Source organism: Canis aureus, chromosome 4 (assembly GCF_053574225.1).
Source record: "Canis aureus isolate CA01 chromosome 4, VMU_Caureus_v.1.0, whole genome shotgun sequence".
In the NCBI taxonomy this organism is placed as follows: domain Eukaryota; kingdom Metazoa; phylum Chordata; class Mammalia; order Carnivora; family Canidae; genus Canis; species Canis aureus.
Window position 1 is genome coordinate 77,170,697 of NC_135614.1, and position 24,570 is coordinate 77,195,266.

Genomic DNA, 24,570 nt, shown 5'->3' on the forward strand with positions numbered 1-24,570 from the left:
CCATCTCTGTGTCGTCTTTGGAGAAATGTCCATTCATGCCTTCTCATTTTTAATTGGGCTATTATTTTTTGATGTTGAGATATATCATTTGTCAATATCTTCTTCCATTCTGTAGGTTGTCTTTTAGTTTTGGTGGTTGCTTCCTTTGCTGTGCAGAAGCTTTTTATTGTTTTTTTTTTTTTTTTTTTAAAGATCTTATTTATTTATTATTAGAGCATGAGTAGGGGGGACAGGCAGGGGGAGAGGAAGAAGCAGACACCTTGCTAAGTAGGGAGTCTGACAATGATCTCGATCCCAGGACCATAGGATCATGACCTGAGTGGAAGGCAGATGCTTAACTGACTGAGCCACCCACATGCCCCTATCTAGTTGATTCTTAAACAACAAAATGTTTCTCATTAAGCACTTCTGGAGCTCGTAACTCAAATGGTGGAACTCAGTGTTTGCATTTTTAGGGGCCCAATAAAACACCATCTTCTCCATTCAAATTGAGCCTCTGGAGAGAAATAAAGGGAATCAGGCAACTAGAGATCCAAATAAGTATCCTCTTATCGTTGAGGAAAAGCTATGTTGGAGGTTGTTGCTTGGACATGTAGAATGTTGGGCTTTTTTGTAGTCTTTGTCCCCTAAATTTAGAACTTGGAACTTCCCACCAAGGGAAGAATTGTGTCTGCAGAGCATATCCACAAGATCATTGCCTCATTTGTTATTGTACCATTCATTCTTTCTGCTTGGCTCCTTGCTTCTGAATGACATACTATAAAATAAAGGTAATTTATCTCAGTTTATGTTCCACAGTCTTCTCAGAAGGTCTGCCCTAAAGTTTGGGCATTTGTCTGAGGACTCTGTTATGCCAGGGACTCTGAACAACAAAAGTTTGATTGAAGGACTCTGTAATTAATTTAGCAGGCATCCCATTGGGAAAGTTTCTACTTAGCTGTTATTATTTATTGTTATTAAAGGAGATGGTGAAAGGCAAGTAGAAGTGCTTTGAATTCATTTCCAGGGCCCTTGGATTCCTTGTCTCTTGTGTTCTATTCTTAGTTTTGTTGATGGCCTTGCGAGCTGAACATGGTGTGTGTGTGTGTGTGTGTGTGTGTGTATTTTAAAGCATTTATTTATTCATGAGAGACACAGAGAAGAGACAGATACACAGGCAGAGGGAGAAGCAGGCTCCATGCAGGGATCCCGACGTGGGACTCGATCTCCATGCAGGGATCTCGACGTGGGTCTCCAGGATCATGCCCTGAGCCAAAGGCTCAACCACTGAGCCACCCAGGTGTCCCAGCACATGGTATCTTTAAATGTGTCTTTTAAAAACTTTATAGCATCCCAGCTCATCAGTACGACCATATTGGAGTCTTAGTACATCCTCTATTCTTGTATGTTCCCTCTTGTTTTGGGCTCATGAACCAAATGAAGTCACGTCTCTCTGAATTTTGTGGGAATATCTCTGCCACTCCTGTCCTTGTGTTTGAAAATATTGGAACTGGTTTTTGATCACAAACTTGTAGGGCCCCAAAGTAATTTTCTAACCTCCAGTTGTTTCTTGTACAGTGAGTGGGGACATCCCCAAGGTCCCATGGCTGCTGGTATTTCTAGGGCAGCTGCTACTGCTTCATCAGTAAGTTGATTGGTCAGTGGTCCTCCCTTAGTGTGACCCTGCACTTTGAGTACCTATCCTTAGACCAGCCACGGACAAGAAGATGTTCCATTGCTGGCGGTAGAATCTCAAACTCATTAAGGGATCTGAGATGATTATTGACTTCTAAGTGCCAGAGCTGTGTGGTATCCCCGAATACATAGTCATTATTGGGGCTTCTTTACCTTCTTTACAGCATGGTTGCAAATGTAGCTAGTTGTGCCTTTTGAGCCAAATCGTAAAGTCTTTTATATTTCCAAGTCTTCCTCACCTGTTCTGTTATTTTTAATGTGGCTGGCTTGCACTGCTTAACAGACAAGGTATATTTTTATGGGGCATAAACACATCATTGCCCTGAAAATATGACCATCCTACGTGGATTACAGGTTCTTGTAATTGTTTCAGAGATTAATGGTTTGAAGATGAAATCCTTTGGGCAGTGGTTGTTATTGATCTGCCCTTGTAAAATCTTTTTCATTGAGAACGCAGGTGGTTTGGCAGCCTGCCTGGATATAGTTATTCAGTCATCCAGTCTTGTACTGAGTTTTAAGTACTCCAAGTAACTTTGCCACATGTCTCTTCTCTCTTCCATGGATATAAGTTAGTTCAGTAGCTATAATATGACATTTCCTTTAAGGTACCATCTTATTTTGAGATGCATCCCGATTTTAGAGATTGGAGATTTTATTGAAAAAAAAAATGGACAGAAACATCACTGTGTAAATTTAAGGTGTAGTGCATGATGGTTTGATTTACAAATGCTGTGAAATACCTTCTAAATAGATCTAGTTGATATTCATCATCGCATATAGAGACTTTAATAAGCTTATATAAGCTTTTAAAATGTCTGTTTTGGGATTGATGAAATGTAGTTTTAAGATTGGCACTAGAGATGAAAAGATTAAAGGGCTCCTTGGCATTTATAATTTTGAGTAATTTCTTCACCACTGCTGGTCTGTCGTACATGTGTTGTGGCATGAATTCACTGCAGACTCTTGCTGGCCTACATCACGGCCAGATTGACTGGACTTTCATACAGTCTACTGCTTTTCCTCTGATATACTTAATTTCAAAGATGGCATTGTCATCTCATCCAGTTATACCATTCAGATTTTTTAAATCTTGCCCTTCTTAGTATTCTTCTCTCTCTCTCTCTTCCCTCCCCCTACCTGGTTAATTCCTGATCATGTTTTGCTATAGGTCCATGCCCATTTGTCAGCTTTCCCATGTGAATATAATTCTATTTAAGTATATGTCTTTTAGTGGTAATGCCCCAAAGCCATTCACTTAAATGTAGATCTTTAACATCTGTCATTAAAGACTCCGTTTTGCTAACATCTCTGGGTATACCATTACCCTCCGAGCAGTTGAGATGGAGACATATTTCATCCTCTGCTAGCAAATGTGAGCTTTTCAATACTATTCATCTGGAATTTCCAGGCTTGTAGACAGAGACAGGGTGTGGTACTGTCCACATGCATTACTGCCTCACAAGGGGTATTTTGTTGTATACAGTTTGTAAAGGCTTACCTGGGAGTTCCAGCTGTATGTCCAGTTGAGTAGAAGCCAGACATCTGTAACTTTGATTTCATGTGGAATCCATGCCCAGGCCTTCCAGGGCTTTAATTGGTGTGAGTACACAGGCCATGGATTTTTACATAGCCTCTGTAACTTAATGGTCTTTACTAAAATTACCTTGCTGAACCGCTGGCAGTCTTACCTTACTCAGACCCCTACCATTTATTAAGTTTAAAAGTATTCTCTTGAATCCAGTTTCTGCTTTGCCTGCCTCATATTTAAATTGGCCTCTAAACTGATACTTTGTTTATCCCTCTGTGGCTCCCTTGATCCAAATTCTCACTTTCCCAAAGCCTTTTCCCTTAGGAGTGGGCTTCATTAGGCTAATTTAATAAGTCCCTGTGTCAGTAGAGGAATCCAGGGACTTTGACGGTTGGTCAGTCATCTTCTGATACATAGGCTGACGTGACCTGGCAAAGTACCAGGATTGATCTTGAGAAAGTGACAGAACCAAAGGATTAGGCCCCTACCGAATCCTAGGCTCTCCATTCTTCACAGAATTGATTGGCCTGCTCTTTTTCCTACCAAGATTATATGTTACCCTGTTCTGAGAACCAAATTTTGCTTTTTCCTCAGAGTTGGGTACTTCAAATTAGTAGGTGGCAGAGTTCATGGCTTCATATTTTGGGGAACTCCAATTATTCACTCTGAAAAAGTGCCTAGACTTCATCTGGTTGATTTAAGTATCCCCAGATCTTCTAGATGTCTGGCAGTCTCTATTCTATCTGGTTTTTCTTCCACATTGGTTGTTGCCCATAAGTTTCTCTTGGGTGAGGGAGGGGGAGTGCATCTAAATCTCTTTACAATGTTTGTTATTCAGAACTTTGGGCAGTGGGCCCTGAGATAAATTTCCTAATACATATTCTCTCAAAATTAGCTTTGTTTTTATACTAAAAGGCACTGAATGAATGTTTTAATTCTCTGAGGCCACATTGGCTAGATTGTTTTTCCTGAGCTTAAACTTGCCCACCAGTACTAATAATAAGCCACTATCATCAGAGGTTAACTGAGTGAATGAGCTGGGTCCTTGGAATCTGAAAGAGCCTAGTAAACATAATTTCATGAAGAATGAAAGACATTGTACTTTAAACCTCTGGCTTCCTTTTTGGCTTCCTTTTTAAAAAAGATTTTTATTTATTTACTTATGAGGGAGAGAGGGAGACAGGGGCAGAGACATAGGCAGAGGGAGAAGCAGGCTCCCTTTAAGGAGCGCAATGTGGAACTCGATCTCGGACCCTGGGATCATGCCCTGAGCTGAAGGCAGATGCTCAACCGCTGGCTGAGCCACACAGGCGCCCCAGAACTTCTGACTTCCAAAGCTGTTTGTTTATCTGCATGTAAAGATTAGTGATGAAAAGACAAACACCTGAAAAATCTAGATTAATCTAGATTATAATAATTGTAATTTTTAGTACTTTATTTAAAATTACAAATTATGAAAAGACATATAAGGCACCAAAAATAACTTGGGTTAAGGCTATTTCTATTTTTTTTGAATCTGAATTCAAAGTAAATTAACTATTTTGTTTTCTTCCCCTCCCCCCCCTTTTTTTAAACTAGGGTTACACATCATTTTGGAATGACTGTATATCATCTGGATTACGTGGCTGTATGTTAATTGAATTAGCACTGAGAGGAAGGTTACAACTAGAGGCTTGTGGAATGAGACGTAAGAGTCTGTTAACAAGAAAGGTAAGAAGAATGCTAAATAACATCTCCCTTTTAAAGAGTTTGTGCTACCTAAAAATGGAAGTTTCTATTAACAGATTTAAAGAAATAAAGAGGAAGTTGATTTTAAAGTTAAGACTTTATTGGAAGTCATGTTTCTATGTGTTTTTTGCATTGGTTTCTTGGTTCTTTGTACATAATGACTAATGTAATTCGTTGTGAGGCTCACTGGCCACTACATCTTACATATTCAGAAAGACTCCAAACTTCATTGCTGCTTCTTAAAGCCACACTTTGGAAAGACTCTACTTAACTTTGTTTTAAAACTCAAAAGTGTTACCATGCAAGTTAACTATCCATAGGCTGTTAGGCTTTTTAGCAGAATATGAGTACTTTTTACATCTCTGCCTTCACTACTGTGTAGGACTGTGTAAATAGTTATTTTTGGCTAGTTTTTAGAATTTTGGGGGGAAGATTTTATTTATTTGAGAGAATGAAAAAGAGAGAGATCACGAGCAGGGGGAAAGGGCAGAGGGAAAAGCAGACTTCCTGTTGAGCAGGGAGCCTGACATGGGGCTCGATCCCAGGACCCTGGGATCATGACTTGAGCCAAAGGCAGATGTTTGACTGACTGAGCTACCCAAGTGCCCCAACATCTCCATATCTAATTTAATGTTATCTCATCTATAGATTTACTAGGGATGAGGTTCCAGGGGTTAGGAAATGACACCTCTTGGGGTTGACTTTTCAACTTGCTTTTATTAGTTCTCTTAGTTATTTCTTTTGGCATTTATGTCCATATTATGTCCATATTTGTAAATGAGCTTATACTGCCATCTCTCACTTTTTTAAAAGATTTTATTTTTAAGTAATCTTTATATCTAGCATGTGACTTGAACTCACAATCCCAAGATCAAGAGTCACATGCTCTACCCACTGAGCCAGCCAGGCAACCCTGCCATCTCTTGATAAATCAGTTTGAAATGCTTTTTACTTTCTATTAGAAAAGATGAGAAAAAAAAAAGTTGAATATTTGTCTTTCTTACCACTTACCTCCATCCCCAACATTCCTAATAGAGTTACGTCATAATTTTTTGTAAAACCATACGATTGTTTTATATTATTATATCAATCCTGTAGAGTTTGGTTATATCCTATGATATTTTCCTTTTTTTTTTTTTTAAAGATTTTATTTATTTATTAGAAGGAGAGAGCTAGAGAGCACAAGCAATGGGGGGCGGGGGGGGCGGGACGGTGGACGGACAGAGGGAGAGGGAGAAGCAGGTTCTTCCTTACTGAGCAGAGAGCCAAGCGGGGCTGTATTCCAGGACTCCGGGATCATGACCTGAACTGAAGGCAGACACTTGAAGGGCCACCCAGGTGCCCCTCAATTTTTTTCTTTAAAGATTTTAATTGTTTGACAGCAAAAGCAGGGGAGCAGCAGGCAGAGGGTGAGGGAGAAGCAGGCTCCCTGCTGACCAGAAAGCCTGACAATGGGGCTCGATTCTAGGACCCTGACGGAAGGCAGATGCTTAACCAACTGAGCTACCCAGATGCTCCTCATTTTTTTTATAGTTTTAAAATTTTTCTTTTTTAAAAAAAAAAAAAAAACTTTTCTGTACCTTTTTTTTTTTTTTTTTTTCTTACATGCTCCCTCAGAGAAAAACTAGCATTATTAGTTTTCAAATGTCCAAATACATAAGGTAACTACATTAGAATTTACCTTGTGCTCCAGTCTGGACTGGTTATGGTTTGGTTCTTTTTTTTTTCTTTTTAAGATTTTTTATTTATTTATTCATGAGAGACACGAGAGAGAGAGAGAGAGAGTCAGAGACACAGACAGAAGGAGAAGCAGGCTCCATGCAGGGAGCCGGATGTGGGACTCGATCCCGGATCCCAGGATGACACCCTGAGCCGAAGGCAGACGCTCAACCCCTGAGCCACCCAGGCATCCCTATGGTTTGGTTCTATTGGGACTTCCTGTCACATTTTATTTTAACTCTCTGTTTTCTGGATCTAATATTTTTTTCATCCTTGTGGGAGAAAAATGTTTTGAGACTTTGTGTGCTTGAAAATTTCTTTACCTCATTTTTATTTGACAGTTTGGGAATAGAATGTTAGATTTCATTTATTTTCCCATGTAAGTTTGAAGTTCTTTCCCCATTGTCCTCTAGTATACAGAGTTGCTGTTAATGTCTGGTGCCCTTTTGATTTTCTTTTAAAATTTATTTTTTTTAAGTTTTTTATTTATTTATGATAGTCACAGAGAGAGAGAGGCAGAGGCATAGGCAGAGGGAGAAGCAGGCTCCATGCACCGGGAGCCCGATGTGGGATTCGATCCCGGGTCTCCAGGATTGCGCCCTGGGCCAAAGGCAGGCGCCAAACCGCTGCGCCACCCAGGGATTCCCGCCCTTTTGATTTTCATTCTTTGTGTGCTACCTGTTTGCCTGTCTGGAAGCATTTCAGATCTTCTGTATATCTGCCAACACCATAGCCACTAGCCCCATGTGTCTGTGAGCTAGACACTTGAAATGTGGCTAGTGAGATTGAGACATGTAAGTCACACTGGATTTTTAAAAATTTAAAAATTGGAAATTTTTATTTTATTTTATTTTATTTTATTTTATTTATTTATTTATTTTTTTTAAAATATTTTATTTATTTATTCATAGAGACAGAGAGGGAGAGAGAGAGGCAGAGACACAGGCAGAGGGAGAAGCAGGCACCATACAGAGAGCCTGACGTGGGACTCGATCCAGCGTCTCCAGGATCACGCCCTGGGCTGCAGGCAGCACTAAACCGCTGCGCCACTGGGGCTGCCCAAAAATTGGAAATTTTTAAATGGAAAAAGAATGTAGAATATCTCAATTTAAAAATATTTATTACATGTTAATGTTTTGGCTAATAGTGGGTTAAATATCTGAAAATTAATTCCATTCATTTCTTTTCCTTTTTAATATAACTGCAAATATTTAAAAAGAGATTTGTGGCTTGCATTTTTGTTCTAATTATATTTCTGTTGGGTCACACTGTCTCAGAGACATATCGTTGTATATTTTTTAGCCTTTCAGAAGATTGAGCAGAAAGGTGAAGGATACATGTTGAGGACAAGTTTAAGGGAGAACTGCATTTAAAAAATATTATTAAATTTTATGACATTTTAATAGCTAACATAAAGTTAATGTAACAGATTAAAGTTTGATATTACAGAATTTCAACTAGAAATTTGTTGCTTAGCCAAGAACTCAGTGAAGGCTGCAGAAATTTAATACTTGGCTAAAGCAGTATATGACATTTTCTTCCCTCATTCCCCACCTTTGTATTTTTCCACTGTTAGATGGATTCTGTACCTGTCTTAGCTTTAAAAAGTTTTGTAGTGTTTAAAAATTTTGTTACCAAACCTTTTGGTATTTTCAAGGTTTTTGCTAGTTGTCACATTTTGAAAAAAATTGTTCACCCCCAAATTATATTTAATATTTAAATTTTTGTCTTTCATTGTGGTATAAGCTTTGAGGAGCCAAGTCTTATTTAATTTTTAATTCTAATTGGTTAGCCAGTTGTTTCAGTAATACCTATTGAAAAATTCATTTCTCCACTGCTGGAAAATGCCACCTTATCATATACTGAATTGAGTATATAATTGTATATAATTTTGTTTTTGTAAGTAATAAATGTTTAAAAAAATGAGTTTCTTGATTAAATAGCCCAAAGTTAGCAATGAAAAGCATTAACAGTGAGTAAAAACTGTTCTAGCCTTTTGCTTTACTAATTCTTGCATAGGAACTTTATTTTCATTCATTATTGTGCCAAATCTGGTTAGGTTAAATACTGGATTTCTTTTCTTTCTTTTTTTTTAATGTTGTATTTCTTAATAGAGAATTTAAAATATGAACCTTGACACTAGGGGCTTTAAGTATAATGAATTGAACTATTTGTATAATTGTTTAAGTTTTTCATTTAAAGAGATGAAGTCAGAAGAATGAATTAGTGAATCATTTCATTCTTACTGCTTACATTTTAGGTGATCTGTAAGTCAGATGCTCCAACAGGGGATGTTCTTCTTGATGAAGCTCTAAAGCATGTTAAGGAGACTCAACCTCCAGAAACGGTCCAGAACTGGATTGAATTACTTAGTGGTAAGCTTTTGTGTATAAACTAAAAGCTGAAATCTGTTTAAAAGACTTGTAAAAGTTTAAAATCCTTTTGAGAGGAACTTACACAAAATGGCCAAAAGCTGTTTATTTAAGCAGACTTGAAAGTTATTAGTCACCAAATGGAGAAACTAGTGGTTTTAAAAATTTCACCCCCTTTTAACAAGACTGAGCAGTTAGATGTTGAGTAAAACAGAATATTCTTCCTTAGGACTTCTACCATTCTTTATTACCATTCAAAATTACCTCAGGCTACCTTGCACTGGGTAAACTAAGTTCAGCTGTGCTAACAACCAACCCCCAAACCTCAGTGGCTTTTAACAGATGACTTCTTACTCATGTTATATGTAGTCACAGGCTACCTCATCTCACTTCGGCAGCTAGGCAGGCAAAAGAGCTGCCGCCATCTGGAGCGCTGGCTGTCACTGTCATAAAGGGAAGAAGAGCATAGCCAATCACTCAGGCTTGTCAGTTTGCTTTCATAAAGGAAGTGTGGTTCCGGTTTCGTTGGTCAGAGCAGGTCACCTGGCCTTCCCTAACTTTAAGGAGACAGGACAGTGCAGCCTAGGAAGAGAACCTGAAATACTTGGTTGACAGTACTGGTGACTACTGCATTTACATTAAAGTTAGTTGTATATTTGCCTAATCTAGATAAGAGAGCTTTGAGTATCAGACGTAAATTCTCTTGCTGTTCCTCTTTACCATTATGTAAAACCTCACTTCTGCATACAGGTATTATTTCATGTTCAAGCACATTACTCTTTAACTTTTAAGAGCATTTGGATTTTGTTAGATTGGTAACTAATGTCATTTTTCTCACAGTTTTTTTTTTTTTTTTCTAAAAATAATCCTCTTATAAGAATGTTCTCTCAGTAAAAGATTTTGAGTTTTGCATCTTTGTTTACTTAAAAATTGGATACACATACTCCATTCTTAGCTAATAGGGCAATAGTGGGCACTTCACACTTCTGGTAGTGTTTGTTCATTCTTACTGATAGGAAACAGACTTATTTACAAGGTAGTTTTGATTAACTTTGTGATTTTTTTTTTTTTTCTTTTGGCCTTCCTCTTGTAGATCTTCTAATAAAGATTCTTTTTACTTCATTGAGTAAGAGAAACTTGAACTCAACCCCTATTCCCCATTGGTGCTTGTGATATTGGTATTACGTTCAATTACAATTTCTTTTGCAGGAATCTTTCAAAATTACTTTGCCTTTGTGATCAGGATTTGTTTGGTTTAAACTAAATTCTTGCTTAGCACCTACCATCACTATGCATTGCCCAGCATGTTGTCAACCCTCTTTGGGTTAGCCTTACACTTAAGCCTTTTGGTGACATGGCCATTTAGCAGAGACTCAGTGAGGGTCTTAACATTAACTCCATATGTTAAGTATTAGCAGAAACTTTTTCAGGAAAAAATAGAAGTGCTAATAAATTCTTACTGTTCCCTGATGGATCATTTTTTGGAAAGATTTTTTTAAATTTATTTGAGAAAGAGTTGAGTGAGTGAATGAGAGAGAACATGAGCTTGGGGGGCGGGGGCGGGTGGCACAGAGTGGGAGGGAGAAGTAGACTCCTTACTGCGCGGGGAGCCTGATATGGGGCTTCATCCTGGCACTCTAGTATCATGACCTGAGCTGAAGGCAAACCCTTAACTGACTGAGCCCCAGGTGCCCTGATGGATCATTTTGTATTTTCTCTGGAGATCACCTAAGCAGTCTTCGGGTCATGCTCATGTTGGCCCATTACCACTTCTGGTAGTGCAAATTAGGATTTGTAGTTGAGGTCTCAACTGGCTAAAGGAAGATTTTTCAAAGTTGTAGTTAATTTTTTTGGCAGGCAGGTCAGAGTGGTGTTCTTTTATGGAATTTAGTTGGGTCCTGCATTAATGTTAATGTTATTGATACCCACTTTGGTGCTGTTTAGCACTGTGGAGATGTTTTCAGACCCTTCGTTCATCAGCAGTCTTTTTATATAAACTTACATCATACATGCTAATGGCACATTCGGGATTTGTTTTACTAATTTGTCTTAGACAACCAGATTTCCTTTGACATTTTTTGTATCTGTCCTGCACATATGGTACTCAAGGGACTATGCAATGCAAGTATGGCATGCAGGGAGATTAACTCTCAGCATACAAGGTGGCTGTAACTTGTCTAGGATTCTATTTTTTTATTTTTTTTATTTATGATAGGCACACAGTGAGAGAGAGAGAGGCAGAGACATAGGCAGAGGGAGAAGCAGGCTCCATGCACTGGGAGCCCGACGTGGGACTCGATCCCGGGTCTCCAGGATCGCGCCCTGGGCCAAAGGCAGGCGCTAAACCGCTGCGCCACCCAGGGATCCCTGTCTAGGATTCTATAAATGATTGAACTAAGTTGGGCTGTTGCGCTGTTCTCACCTGATTGAAGAGTGGAAAGATGGCAGAAGTCTATAAGATTTTCTTAGAAGTATTTCAATATACTTAAGATTTTGTTTTATAAAATCTTTATAAAAAGTTATCTCATGGTACCTTATACTGGATAAGCTAATAAGTTAAGCTGTGGAAACAAGCAACCCCAAAGCCTCAGAAGCCTTAGGACTTCTCACCCATGCTAGGAGTCCATCACAGGCTAATTCATTCTTAATAAATGATTCTGTGTGTCCATTTGGATTCACAATTCAGTGTGTCCATATTTGGGTAGACTGAAGCTAAGACTTAGAACAGTTTTCAAAAAGCAGTATCATGTGAAGTTTAGGATGGCCATAAATGCTAGAATGTCACCTATGGCATCTTGGTCATGTGTCCTTGATGTATAATAGGAATGACTTGTAATTTCAGCTAAAAGTAGGGAATCCAGAATGAGAAAAGAGGGAAAAAAAAAGTACATTTCTTTTAAATTAAGAAAGCATCTACTTTCTGCCTAATGAAAGTACTGGTAGCTTGCTGATTTTTTTTTTCTTTTTTTTAAACACACACAACATAGCATTTACCATTTTGACTTTTTAAAAAATGTTCAGTTCTGCAGCTGGCTTGTTGAATTTTAAGTTGCTTCCAAGTAATGAGTAGTTTCAGATACCAGTTACTGCAGCTATACTGACCCAGGTGCTGTGAAACTCGAAGTGCTCCCATACTGTGAAAGTATCTTAAAGTCCATTTGGGGAACAGTTGTGTATTTGTAATAATTTGAGAACAGATTAGGGTTTAACAATATGATTCTCTGAAAGTGCAGTAATTCAGAGAAAAGAGAAATCAATCCTTGGGAGCTTTAGTAGTTGGAGGAGGAAGCAGAACTTGGCTTAGGTCTTTTTGAAGGGTGAGAATGAGACAAAAGAAGGATGTGCTCTTGTTCAGAGGGGCTAGAGGGAGTGGTAAAGCTGGTGGACCCGTCTGACTTCGTGAAGCTAAGTCTGGGATTGCTTCTCGGTTGTCAGAAGTGTGGTACTGTGCTGTATCATTGGGGGATATGTACAGAGGACGTTAGAGTCTATGTGCAGAAGAAGAGCTTGTTGGTCTGGTCTGGTCTCTACCTCTGAGGCAGAGAAGGTGCACAGGGGTCCGTAAAGTATCTGACAGAGGGTTCTTGTTTACTTGAGGTGGGGGTACTCAGCGGTTCATACAACTATTATTTACGCTATATATATTTTTTTTCTTGCTATATATTTATATGCTTAATCTACCAATATATTTTAAGCATTTATATATTTATATATCTCACTAATTTAAAAATTAACAAATACATATTTGAGGCAAAGACTACTTACTGGTGGGTGTTTTTTTTTTTTTTTGGGGACTATTTACGGTTTTTAATAAGTTTTTGACTTTCTTAAATTTTGACATGTAGTTAATCAGTTTGGTCACAAGGCGTCACTAGACTGCCAGATTTATGAACAAAGCTGCTTTTGGTTTTGTAACACTTATGTCAAGGAATATCAAAGTTTTTTTGCAGCAGAATTATTAAGGTACCTGTCAGCATGTCATTTTCATTGAAGTAATTGTTGGGCAGTGGACATAAATAACCTTTTCTTCTCTGCAAATACTTCTCACAATTTCCTTTACAAAAAAGTGAACTACAAATACTTTCTATACATTTTAATTTGCTTGTATAACTATAAAATCTTTTCACATCTTGAATAATTTAGGAACTGGTGAGTAACAATATGGATCACAGTAACATCTTTCAATCTAGAGTTTTGAACACTTAAGTTATCAGGCATTTATTACAACATGTTTAAAAGGTATCTGATACTCTGCTTAAATTGAAGCAGCTAAATCTTTGATAGCTGTGATAGTTTAAACCTTTATTGTATATCCACTCATTTATCTAACCCCCATCCCAATTTATACTAGTCTTAAGTATGTTAATTTCAGGAGTGACTTTATTCTTTGGATTTAGCTTAATTTATTATTATTTTTTAAAACAAAAACAGCGAGTCGCCTGGGTGACTCAGCAGTTCAGTGTCTGCCTTTGGCTCAGGGCGTGATCCTGGGGTTCTGGGATTGAGTCCCACATCAGGCTTCCTGCATGGAGCCTGCTTCTCCCTTGGCCTGTGTCTCTGCCTCTCTGTGTGTCTTTCATGAATAAATAAATAAAATCTTTAAAAAAAGAAAAAACAAAAACAAATGTCAGGAAGCTAATACACTTTCACCTCTCAGTTATTTCTTTCTTTTCTTTTCTTTTTTTTTTTTTTTTTAAAGATTTATTTATTTATTCATGAGAGACACAGGCAGAGGGAGAAGCAGGCTCTTTGCAGGAGCCCGATGTGGGACTGGATCCCAGATCCTGGGATCATGACCTGAGCCGAAGGCAGCCGCCCAGCCGCTGAGCCACCTAGACGTCCCTCCCTCAGTTATTTCATTGTACCTTTTTTGGGGGTGTCCAGAATAGTATTAAACAACATCTGCATATTACCCACATCGTTTCAGCCTTCTGCATATGATATTTCTTCATGTTTTCAAGTATCGGAGGAGGTCTGAGTTAACATTTGTATTAGAGTGAGCCGGTGAGATTTCCCCTTTTGAGGGAGTTGCTGCAAAGGGAGATGGTATCTGAGCCCCTTTTTATTATTTCCTCTGGGGAAGAAACTAGCCCATAAGAAGATCTGATGTAAGTGGAATGCCTTTTTTGAAGGTGCTCCTGTGTTTGGGCGCTTCTCATTTTTAGTAGCAACGCTAAATTGTGGGTTAGCATATTTTGGAATTGAGAAATTTCTCATAGGAACTTTGTAATCATTACTTGTTCATTGATTGTAATATATAATAAGATTTAATTATAGATACAGTGTGGATAAACCTTAGTATGACTTTAGTACAATAAAGAGCAAGTTTGTAAATTGCTAATCCTATTCATTTCCCATGAGAAAAAAAACATTATATACCCGCATTAGAGGGATTTTGTGTTTTTAGGTCTGCAGAGAGAAGTTTAACTGTGGAGTTCTCAGAAGTTAATCCCCACCCCCACCCCATTTTTGAAACTAGATAGCCAAGATATTCTCTGAGGGATGGGAACACCCTTCTGTTTGACTAGTGAGCTGCCAGGGAAAGGTACTTCTTTGATAATTGACAAATTATTATAAGCATAATTCGTTAATTTTAAAGTTGAACTATAATTTTTACGGGCTTTTACATAAATTTGCTGTTGATTATTTTGTTTATTTAAATTTCCAAAAGTCAGAAGGCAGTTAGAAAACACAACCTAGCTAATTCTAGCTGAGTGTAGTAGGCTTCCTACCATGTGCCAATGATATTAGAAAACACAAACCCCAAACTGGTGAAAGGTACAGCAGACAGGTATTTGTTGGGGAGATAGTGGATTGGTACAACACTTAAAAAATGGAAATTGTAGCACCTGTGTCCAGGGCTCATTAAATTCTGCAAGTAATTGCTGCCCATTCACTTTATTGTTTCTTTTGCCTGTAATGGAGGCTTGCTGGCCTCCTCTCCCTCTCCTCTCCCTCTCGCCTCCCCGATCTATCTATCTATCTATCTATCTATCTATCTATCTATCTATCTATCTATCTATCATCTATTTATCGAGAGAGAGTGAGCAAGGTGGGGAGGGGCAGAGGGAGAAACAGACACCCTGCTGAGTAGGGAGCTTATTCAGGGATCAACTCTGGGCTTGATCCCAAGACCCTGAGATCATGGCCTGAGCCAAAGGCAGACACTTAAGTGACAGAGCCACCCAGGTGCCTCTCCTCTTTCTTTCATAGGATGTTGAATCCTGTGGGATTTCGAGATTTGGCTTGAAAGTTCTTTCTCCTGTAACTTCCATAGTAATGCCCCCTTACATCACCCAAATAATTTCTTACTCCCTTGGGCTCCTTGTTCATACTGTTTTTATGGTCCTACACATCTTAGTCTTGCCAGGATAATTAATTATATTAATGAATGTTTCCCTCACCTGATTTAAAATTTTTTCAGTTAGAAATGTCTTAACTTATGTTCGTATGCTTAGTACCTAATTTGATTTTTTTAGAGCATTGTGAATACATTAAATTCTATCAGAGTGCTGATTCTGTACATGGATAAATAATAGCTAACATTTGTTGAGTGTTAACTACGTATGAGGCTCTGTTCTAAGAACTTGATGTGTCTTTAACTCATTTAATCCTCATAATAACCTGATGGGGTGGGTAGAGTTGTTATCTTGACTTTACAGATGAGGAAACAGAGGAATGGAGAAGTTAAGAAACCTTGCCCAGGGTCGCACAGCTAGAACATGACCAAGTTGGAATTCAGATCTAACCAGTCTGGCTCCAGAGCTTGCCTGTTATAACCAGTTATGCTGGTTAATGCTTCATCAAGTAACTTTTAATAATTTTTCTTTTTTTTTTTTTTTACTTTTAATAATTTCTTATCATTGAATATAGGTATGGATGGGCTTGTTTAACACTAGAAATTGAAATAAATAGAATTTCATTTCTTAATGAGTTACATTTTTCTTTTATACTGTTAGGTTTTAAAATAGGGTCCCAAATATATTTCTTCCCTTTTTTAAGGTTACCAAGGAAATTGAATGGCAATGATTGTTTTTCTTTTGTGGAAACTGATTTGCTAGGGTTTTTATGAAAAATGTTATTTTTGGGGATCCCTGGGTGGCGCAGCGGTTTAGCGCCTGCCTTTGGCCCAGGGCGCGATCCTGGAGCCACGGGATCGAATCCCACGTCGGGCTCCTGGTGCATGGAGCCTGCTTCTCCCTCTGCCTGTGTCTCTGCCCCTCTCTCTCTCTCTCTATCATAAATAAATAAAAATTAAAAAAAATTATTTTTTAAATGCAGGAGGTGATTTTAATTTAATAATTCATGGTACCGATCCTTCATTATTTGAGGTTTTTTTCAAATCCCTAGTTTTATGGGGTGAATCACAAAATGCAAAGTGGCACTTCCAGATCATTTATTCTTTTAAAAGAACAGCTCTTATTTTCTCTTCATTGCATTCATGGTTTCCTTTAAATTATTTAGATATTTATAATAGCTGTTTTATAGTTCTTGTCTACTAATTCTGTCCCCTGTCATTTCTGGGTCATGTCAGATTTGGTTCATTGTTGCTGAAGTTTTCCCCCCTTGGTTTGGGTCACATTTTTGCAGGGCTAGTAATTTTTATTGGTTGTTGGACATTGTGCTGTGTTGTTGAGTGTTGGATTCTGTTTTTCTTTAAAGAGTGTTGAAATTTGTTTTGGTAGGTAATTAAGTTACATGTGGATCACTGTTTTTAAGCTTTATTAGGCCAGGTCTGGAACAGTCTTTTCTCAAGGGCTAATTTAGGCCTCTTCCTAAGGTGTGATCCTTTTGGAGTCCCTTCTGAATATCCTGAGTGGTCAGTGAGAGCTTTACACTCTGTCTGCTTTGGCACTCAAATTTGCCCCAGCCCCAAGTGAAGCCTTAGAGTTGTTCAGCTTACAGCTTTGAGGTAGTTCTTCTTTGCCTAGCCTTGCAGAGTTACTTACCTTAACTTGTGTGGCTTTGTTTTCAGATATACTCAAAAGAACATCATACAGATTTCTAGAGCTCTTGTTCTGCATAGCTCCCTCTTTTCTAGTACTCTGCCTTTGTATTTTAGCTGCCTTAGCTTTCTGGAACTCTGGTCCTCTGTACTTTTTAAAATTTAAAATTTGAATTAAAAATTTTGTTTCTGCCTGTTTAAACACAGTATTATTCCTGTACTCTGTTTTTGAGGTCTCTTTTCCTGCTTTGCTGCCTGGTATGTGCTTTTAGATAGTAAACTTGGGCAGTAGTGTGGCTCACTTAGGTTTTACTAAAGGGTCACAGCTTAGGACTACCTTTGACTAGCATTAGAAAACAGTTGTTTCATATATTTTCGTATATTTTATCCAGGTTTCTATTTGCGTAAGATCAGAAGTCTTAATTATATAAGTCCAGGACTGATTACTCTTACCATAGCCATATTCTTTAGTCATATGGTAAAATACTCTTGTTTATGGCTAACTGAATAGTATATTTCAAGATAGCACTGTTCACTAGAACTTTCTATGATGATGGCAGTGTTCTGTTTCTGTGCTGTCCAGTCAGTAAACACTAGCCATACATGGCTGTTGAGCCTTTTGGCACATGGCTAGTACAACTGAAGAACTGAATTTTTTTTATTGATTTAAATTTCATAGCCCCTTGTAGTTAGTGGTTAGACCAATATAGTTGTTTTCTCTCAGTATTATAAAATTTCAGCCTTATAGCTGTTGCATATAAGTGCCTGTGTTTGATCTTTAATATGTTCTACTTTAGAGAATTGCTATCATATTTTTTTTTAACTAAAAAAAATAGTTACATGTTCCTTGGAGATCATTTGGAAAATACAGAAAGTACAAAAAAGAAAATTTATCGGATCCCTGGGTGGTGCAGCGGTTTAGCGCCTGCCTTTGGCCCAGGGCGCAATCCTGGAGACCCGGGATCGAATCCCACGTTGGGCTCCCGGTACATGGAGCCTGCTTCTCCCTCTGCCTATGTCTCTCTCTCTCTCTCTCTCTCTCTCTCTCTCTCTCTCTCACTATCATAAATAAATAAAAATTAAAAAAAAAAAAAAAAAGAAAATTTGTCACACGTAATCCCAGAGAAAACCAAGGTTAATATTTTGATACGTTTCCTTCCAGTCTTCTATAGAGAAAAGAATTATCTTAGTGAAAATTGTTTGCTTTTATTTTAAATATTTCTGTTTTGAAAGGAAATGTGCATAGGCAACAAGATTAAAATAGTGAAAATGTTTTTTCGTTCTAGAGTTAGCTTTATATTATTTGTCATCAAAGAATAGCATGTCTAAACTAGGCTTTCCTAGCTTTGTAGTTTGGGCATATGTAGCAGTTTCTGGAATAGCATATTAATCAGGAAACTTTTTTTCTTTTGTGTTATGTTGCACATTGGTGTTTTAATAGAAACATTTTGCCATGTCTGCTTTTTGACAACAGCTGAAGAGAGGCCAAATATATTTAAGTTAGCTTATTTCCACATTAGGGTAACTGGTTTGAAGACTGCTTTTAGGTTGGTTCTTTAAGTGTTGTGCCTGAAAATGTGCCAGGTGGTTAGAATCTGAAGACTTGGCCCTCAAGGGCTCGTGGTTTAGTTGGCAAGAAAAGTAGTTGGGTTTTCTTCTATTTCTTTAAAGGCGGGAAAATACCCAAGTTCTATTGTTTAATAGTACATTTTATAAAATAAGCAGAGACAGTACCTATCATTTCTAACTTCTGAAATCTTTTGTTTAGGCGAGACCTGGAATCCATTAAAATTGCATTATCAATTGAGAAACGTGCGGGAACGGTTAGCTAAAAACCTGGTAGAGAAGGGCGTATTGACCACAGAGAAACAGAACTTCCTACTTTTTGACATGACGACACATCCCCTCACCAACAACAATATTAAGCAGCGCCTCATCAAGAAGGTACAGGAAGCTGTTCTTGACAAATGGGTGAATGACCCTCACCGCATGGACAAGCGCTTGCTGGCCCTCATTTACCTGGCACACGCCTCCGACGTCCTGGAGAATGCTTTCGCCCCCCTTCTGGACGAGCAGTACGATTTAGCCACCAAGAGAGTGCGGCAGCTCCTTGACTTAGACCCTGAGGTGGAATGTCTGAAGGCCAACACCAACGAGGTCCTGTGGGCAGTGGTGGCAGCGTTCACCAAGTAGCGGCTCAGAGCGAAGTCCCTTCCTCTCATGTAAACCAGTAGTTTTTCTTCTATTGACTTCTGGTTTTCTGCAATTTGTATTTTCCACAGTATAATTGGCTTTTGTTTTATGAAATGGTGGATGGCTTTTTCTTTTTTGTATGTATGCAGGATTCTGCTGGTACGAGAGGCCTTCCTCTTTCTGTTAAAAAAAAAAAAAAAAAGTTTTACTGCCATATTGGCAATCCATTCCTTGTTGCCATTCTCACTGTTAACCTGTTTTGGGTTTCTGGTATGCTTTGACTTTCAAAGTAATTCCAGTCTCCTCACATGCACATCTTTTGGATTACCTCAGGTTGAGTTTTTCCCACATGTGCGTGTACATCTAGCATTCTGCCTACAATTCAGACAGAAGTCACAAAAAGGCCTTTAACTCACCAAAGGTAAATATCTGTATCTATTAGGACATTTTATACATAGACCTCAGTTGAGATGTATACTTAGCAAAATTATTTTTAAATTGAAACAACACAGTAAATAATATAAAATGCCCCTTGGATTTTGTTTCCCATGTAAATCTATTGTATTATTACACTTGTTGTAATTTTAACTATTAAATCATAAAGGTCCAATTGTTTCACAAAGCCAGTTTGGGATGGGCTGCATTCCAGTTATGCTGTATATAGTTTGAATTATATATAAATTGCCCCTTCTGGCCACTCCTGCCTCCATCTTAGTATTTTGCAAGATTTAATTAGTTGTACACCTGGTGCCCCTCACTTGCTTCCGTCAATATTGTTTGATGACAAAACAGACCTCTCATCATTGAAGGAAAGAGAAAAGATGTGTTTGGTCCCAAGAGTTTTTGAGCTGTGCCATTTATGGTACTCTTTGCCTATGCATCTCCTTTTGGAATTATTTTTGGTCTTAACTGTTTTTTATCATTTCTGTAGGGAAGAGGCTTGTGACCAGTACTAATCTTGAGTACAGTTTTTTTTTTTTTTTTTCTGTCCACAAGTAAATTAATGTCTGCTTTTAAATGTCATTTATCTACTTACACTTTCTTGGGGGAAAAAAATCAAATGTCAATTTTAGCAGATGTTGCATGTAAATTGTTAGCAAGTAATGACTACAACTCAGATGATTAAGAATTTTGTAACAGAAAGCTCTGCTATGTTTTAATTTTTATATACAATTATGATGATTAGCACATTGTAAGAATATAAACCTTTGCTTTTTAAAGTTTATTTTTACTATTTCTTTATCACTGTTTATGGTATCAGCATTGGTTTCATAATGTAAATACTATATATTGAACAAATTAAAATGTCAAATTTTTTATTACCATAGTTCATGTTAATAGTGGGGCTTTCAGGTGTTTAGAGATTTTTTTGGTTAACATTCAATGCAGAAGTACTAGATGGTGTTATAACTTTAGAATTGAATTTTAAGGGATTCCCTAATATGTATACTATCTTTTTATCTGAAGTAATAAATAAACTATGATCTTGAAAGTGCCTGAATCAGAGCAAGCATGTCATTTGTATTTTTGTATTCCACCATACTTTTCTAATTAAGTTTTACTTAGCCTTAGTGTAGTGTGGCAATGTTCCAGTGCAGGGTTCTAGCAGAGTTGCTCCTGTAGGACTGGATAGTAAATACAGAGGCTTTGTGAGCCGTATGTGATGTCACAACTGTTCCACTCTGCTGAATGAGAGCTGCCATGGACAGTACAAATCAATATGGGGGGGTGGGGAGCTGTGTCCTGATAAAACTTTATTACCAAACAGACACTGACCATTGGTAATCGTTTGCCAGGCTCTGTGGTTTTTGTTTTTCCTTTTTTTTTTTTTTTTAATAATTTTATTTATTTATGATAGTCACACACACACAGAGAGAGAGAGAGAGAGGCAGAGACACAGGCAGAGGGAGAAGCAGGCTCCATGCACCGGGAGCCCGACGTGGGACTCGATCCCGGGTCTCCAGGATCGCGCCCTGGGCCAAAGGCAGGCGCCAAACCGCTGCGCCACCCAGGGATCCCTGTTTTTCTTTTTTTTTGCTTTGATTTGTTTTTAAGTAGGATCCATGCCCAGCATGGAGCCCAATGTGGGCTTGAACTAATGACCCTAAGATTGAAACCTGAGCTGAAACCAAGAGTTGGATGCTTAACCAACTGAGCCACCAGGTGCCCCATATATTCAAGCCCCATGCACGTTGGGTATAGAGATTACTAAAAAAACATAAGTAAACTTAAAATACAAGTTTTTTTTTTTTTTTTCGTAATCTTTATATCCAGCTCAGGACACTGAGCTCAAGGGTCACATGCTCTATTGACTGAGCCAGTCAGGCGCCCCCTTGCCAGGCTCTGTTTTTAATGCGTGGAAGTAAGACAAATTTTCTGTCCTTCAAGATAACCTCCTTTACCTTCCAAAATGACATTACTGGTGGTAATTATGAAAACTGTTAATTTATTGTTTCCATAAAGTGGATACTCAACTGATAACTGATTCTATCCTGGAACTTCTTTTCAGGTGAAGATTTACTGTTTTTCCCTTGAAAAGATTTCAGAAGTGAGGTAGTGGATGCCTTCCTAAGGTATTCTTCACTTCATCATCAGCATCTCTATTCTCAAGCAAGGGAGAGAAGGGCCTTGCCCGAACTTGTGTCACTGTTTCAGAGCCGAATGCCCAGCCAGCTCCTACCTATGTGTGGCCCCAGCTCCATCACGTTTCTATAGCCAGAGAGGAGAGGAAAAGTAGTACAATCTGGAGGTGGGAGACTCTGGAGGTGGGAGTTGTTCCCTACAACTCTTTCTCCTATAAAATGCTACTGCTTATGGTCCTCTTTAAAGGAGAAATGGTATGACATCATGGAAATAATTGTGCTGTGTGGTAGGAGCAGTTTTTTCACAGTTTTATGCCACTTTGATCCAAGAACCAGGCAGTGAATTTTAATATAATAAAACTTACATAAAAGTCTGTTGTGTGAAGAATCTGCTGCTTTTTGAATTCTTCATATATTTAATTGTTGAGTTTTCCTTAAAAATAACCTGATCTTTGACAGTGCTCTAACTTGATCTAGAACAATGCTTCAACAGAAAGGAGAAAGCCTTACTGAGTGCACACTCTGTGTCTAATAAAGTAGACCTTGTTTTGACCTCCCCAGACCCCACTGCTATTTTCATTTAATGAATAACCTTGGAGAGAATGATTTGTCACATTACCTGGTAAGTGCTTGAACTAGCGACACTGAGCGATTGAATAGCAGTTGCAGCATTCAACTACAATTTTTCCTTTCTTATTTTAGCACTTGGAGGGGACTTCTTTCCTCTAACAGATAAAAACAGAATAGCAGGCATGCAGGAAATTCTCATGGTAGTGCAGGATTCAGTGGTAAAAGGTATCTCTGCTTCTAATATTTTGGTATAACATATATATTCTCTTTTGGGGATAAAAAAGTTGGCCAATTCTATATGTTCTTAGAAGAAAGAAACCTAGTCCCATGTCAGCCAAGAAAGCACCTGACCTGCTGAAGCAAGATTGGCCAGTGGTCTGTGACACATCCCACCATTCAGTTCTTCCTATTGTTTAGAAACATGGGTACAACACTAACAAACTTCTGAATTTCGTTATCACCCAAAGGAAAGTTAAAGGGGCTGGTGTTTGGTTCAGTGGCAATCTAGGACCAGTAAGTAATGACGTGCAGCCTGATGATGACAAGGGTCCATGACTGGCAGACATGGCTATTCTTGCCCCTGGAACATGGAAACTAGTGTTTGCAAGTCTGTGTGAGGTATTTACTTTATGAAGTTTAATCCCAACTCTATGGCCTCCATTTTGTATTAACTTCTATATTTACAGATAATGTTCCATTTCACTTTTTTTTTTAATTTATTTTTTATTGGTGTTCAATTTACCAACATACAGAATAACCCCCAGTGCCCGTCACCCATTCACTCCCACCCCCCGCCCTCCTCCCCTTCCACCACCCCTAGTTCGTTTCCCAGAGTTAGGAGCCTTTACTTTCTGTCTCCCTTTCTGATATTTCCCACACATTTCTTCTCCCTTCCCTTATATTCCCTTTCACTATTATTTATATTCCCCAAATGAATGAGAACATACACTGTCCTTCTCCGATTGACTTACTTCACTCAGCATAATACCCTCCAATTCCATCCACGTTGAAGCAAATGGTGGGTATTTGTCATTTCTAATAGCTGAATAATATTCCATTGTATACATAAACCACATCTTCTTTATCCATTCATCTTTCGTTGGACACCGAGGCTCCTTCCACAGTTTGGCTATCGTGGCCATTGCTGCTATAAACATCGGGGTGCAAGTGTCCCAGCGTTTCATTGCATCTGTATCTTTGGGGTAAATCCCCAACAGTGCAATTGCTGGGTCTAGGGCAGGTCTATTTTTAACTCTTTGAGGAACCTCCACACAGTTTTCGAGAGTGGCTGCACCAGTTCACATTCCCACCAACAGTGTAAGAGGGTTCCCCTTTCTCTGCATCCTCTCCAACATTTGTGGTTTCCTGTCTTGTGACTTTTCCCCATTCCCACTGGTGTGAGGTGGTATCTCATTGTGGTTTTGATTTGTATTTCCCTGATGGCAAGTGATGCAGAGCATTTTCTCATGTGCATGTTGGCCATGTCTATGTCTTCCTCTGTGAGATTTCTCTTCATGTCTTTTGCCCATTTCATGATGGGATTGTTTGTTTCTTTGGTGTTGAGTTTAATAAGTTCTTTATAGATCTTGGAAACTAGCCCTTTATCTGATACGTCATTTGCAAATATCTTCTCCCATTCTGTAGGTTGTCTTTGAGTTTTGTTGACTGTATCCTTTGCTGTGCAAAAGCTTATCTTGATGAAGTCCCAATAGTTCATTTTTGCTTTTGTTTCTCTTGCCTTCGTGGATGTATCTTGCAAGAAGTTACTGTGGCCGAGTTCAAAAAGGGTGTTGCCTGTGTTCTCCTCTAGGATTTTGATGGAATCTTGTCTCACATTTAGATCTTTCATCCATTTTGAGTTTATCTTTGTGTCTGGTGCAAGAGAGTGGTCTAGTTTCATTCTTCTGCATGTGGATGTCCAATTTTCCCAGCACCATTTATTGAAGAGACTGTCTTTCTTCCAATGGATAGTCTTTCCTCCTTTATCGACTATTAGTTGACCATAAAGTTCAGGGTCCACTTCTGGATTCTCTATTCTGTTCCACTGATCTATGTGTCTGTTTTTGTGCCAGTACCACACTGTCTTGATGACCACAGCTTTGTAGTACAACCTGAGATCTGGCATTGTGATGCCCCCAGATATGGTTTTCTTTTTTAAAATTCCCCTGGCTATTCGGGGTCTTTTCTGATTCCACACAAATCTTAAAATAATTTGTTCTAACTCTCTGAAGAAAGTCCATGGTGTTTTGATAGGGATTG

At 38.4% G+C, this 24,570-nt stretch overlaps 1 protein-coding gene across 1 annotated transcript in view; it reads left to right on the forward strand.

The window, feature by feature from the left end:
• The window catches only part of GOLPH3 (golgi phosphoprotein 3), a 52,319-nt gene extending 31,654 nt beyond the window's left edge, over nt 1–20,665 (forward strand). The window contains exons 2-4 of the mRNA XM_077896340.1: nt 4,781–4,912; nt 8,910–9,024; nt 18,735–20,665. Of these exons, the coding sequence (XP_077752466.1) occupies nt 4,781–4,912; nt 8,910–9,024; nt 18,735–19,159 (672 nt within the window). The 3' untranslated portion in view covers nt 19,160–20,665. The remainder of the gene's footprint in view (nt 1–4,780; nt 4,913–8,909; nt 9,025–18,734) is intronic.
• The last annotated feature ends 3,905 nt before the right edge of the window (nt 20,666–24,570 follow it).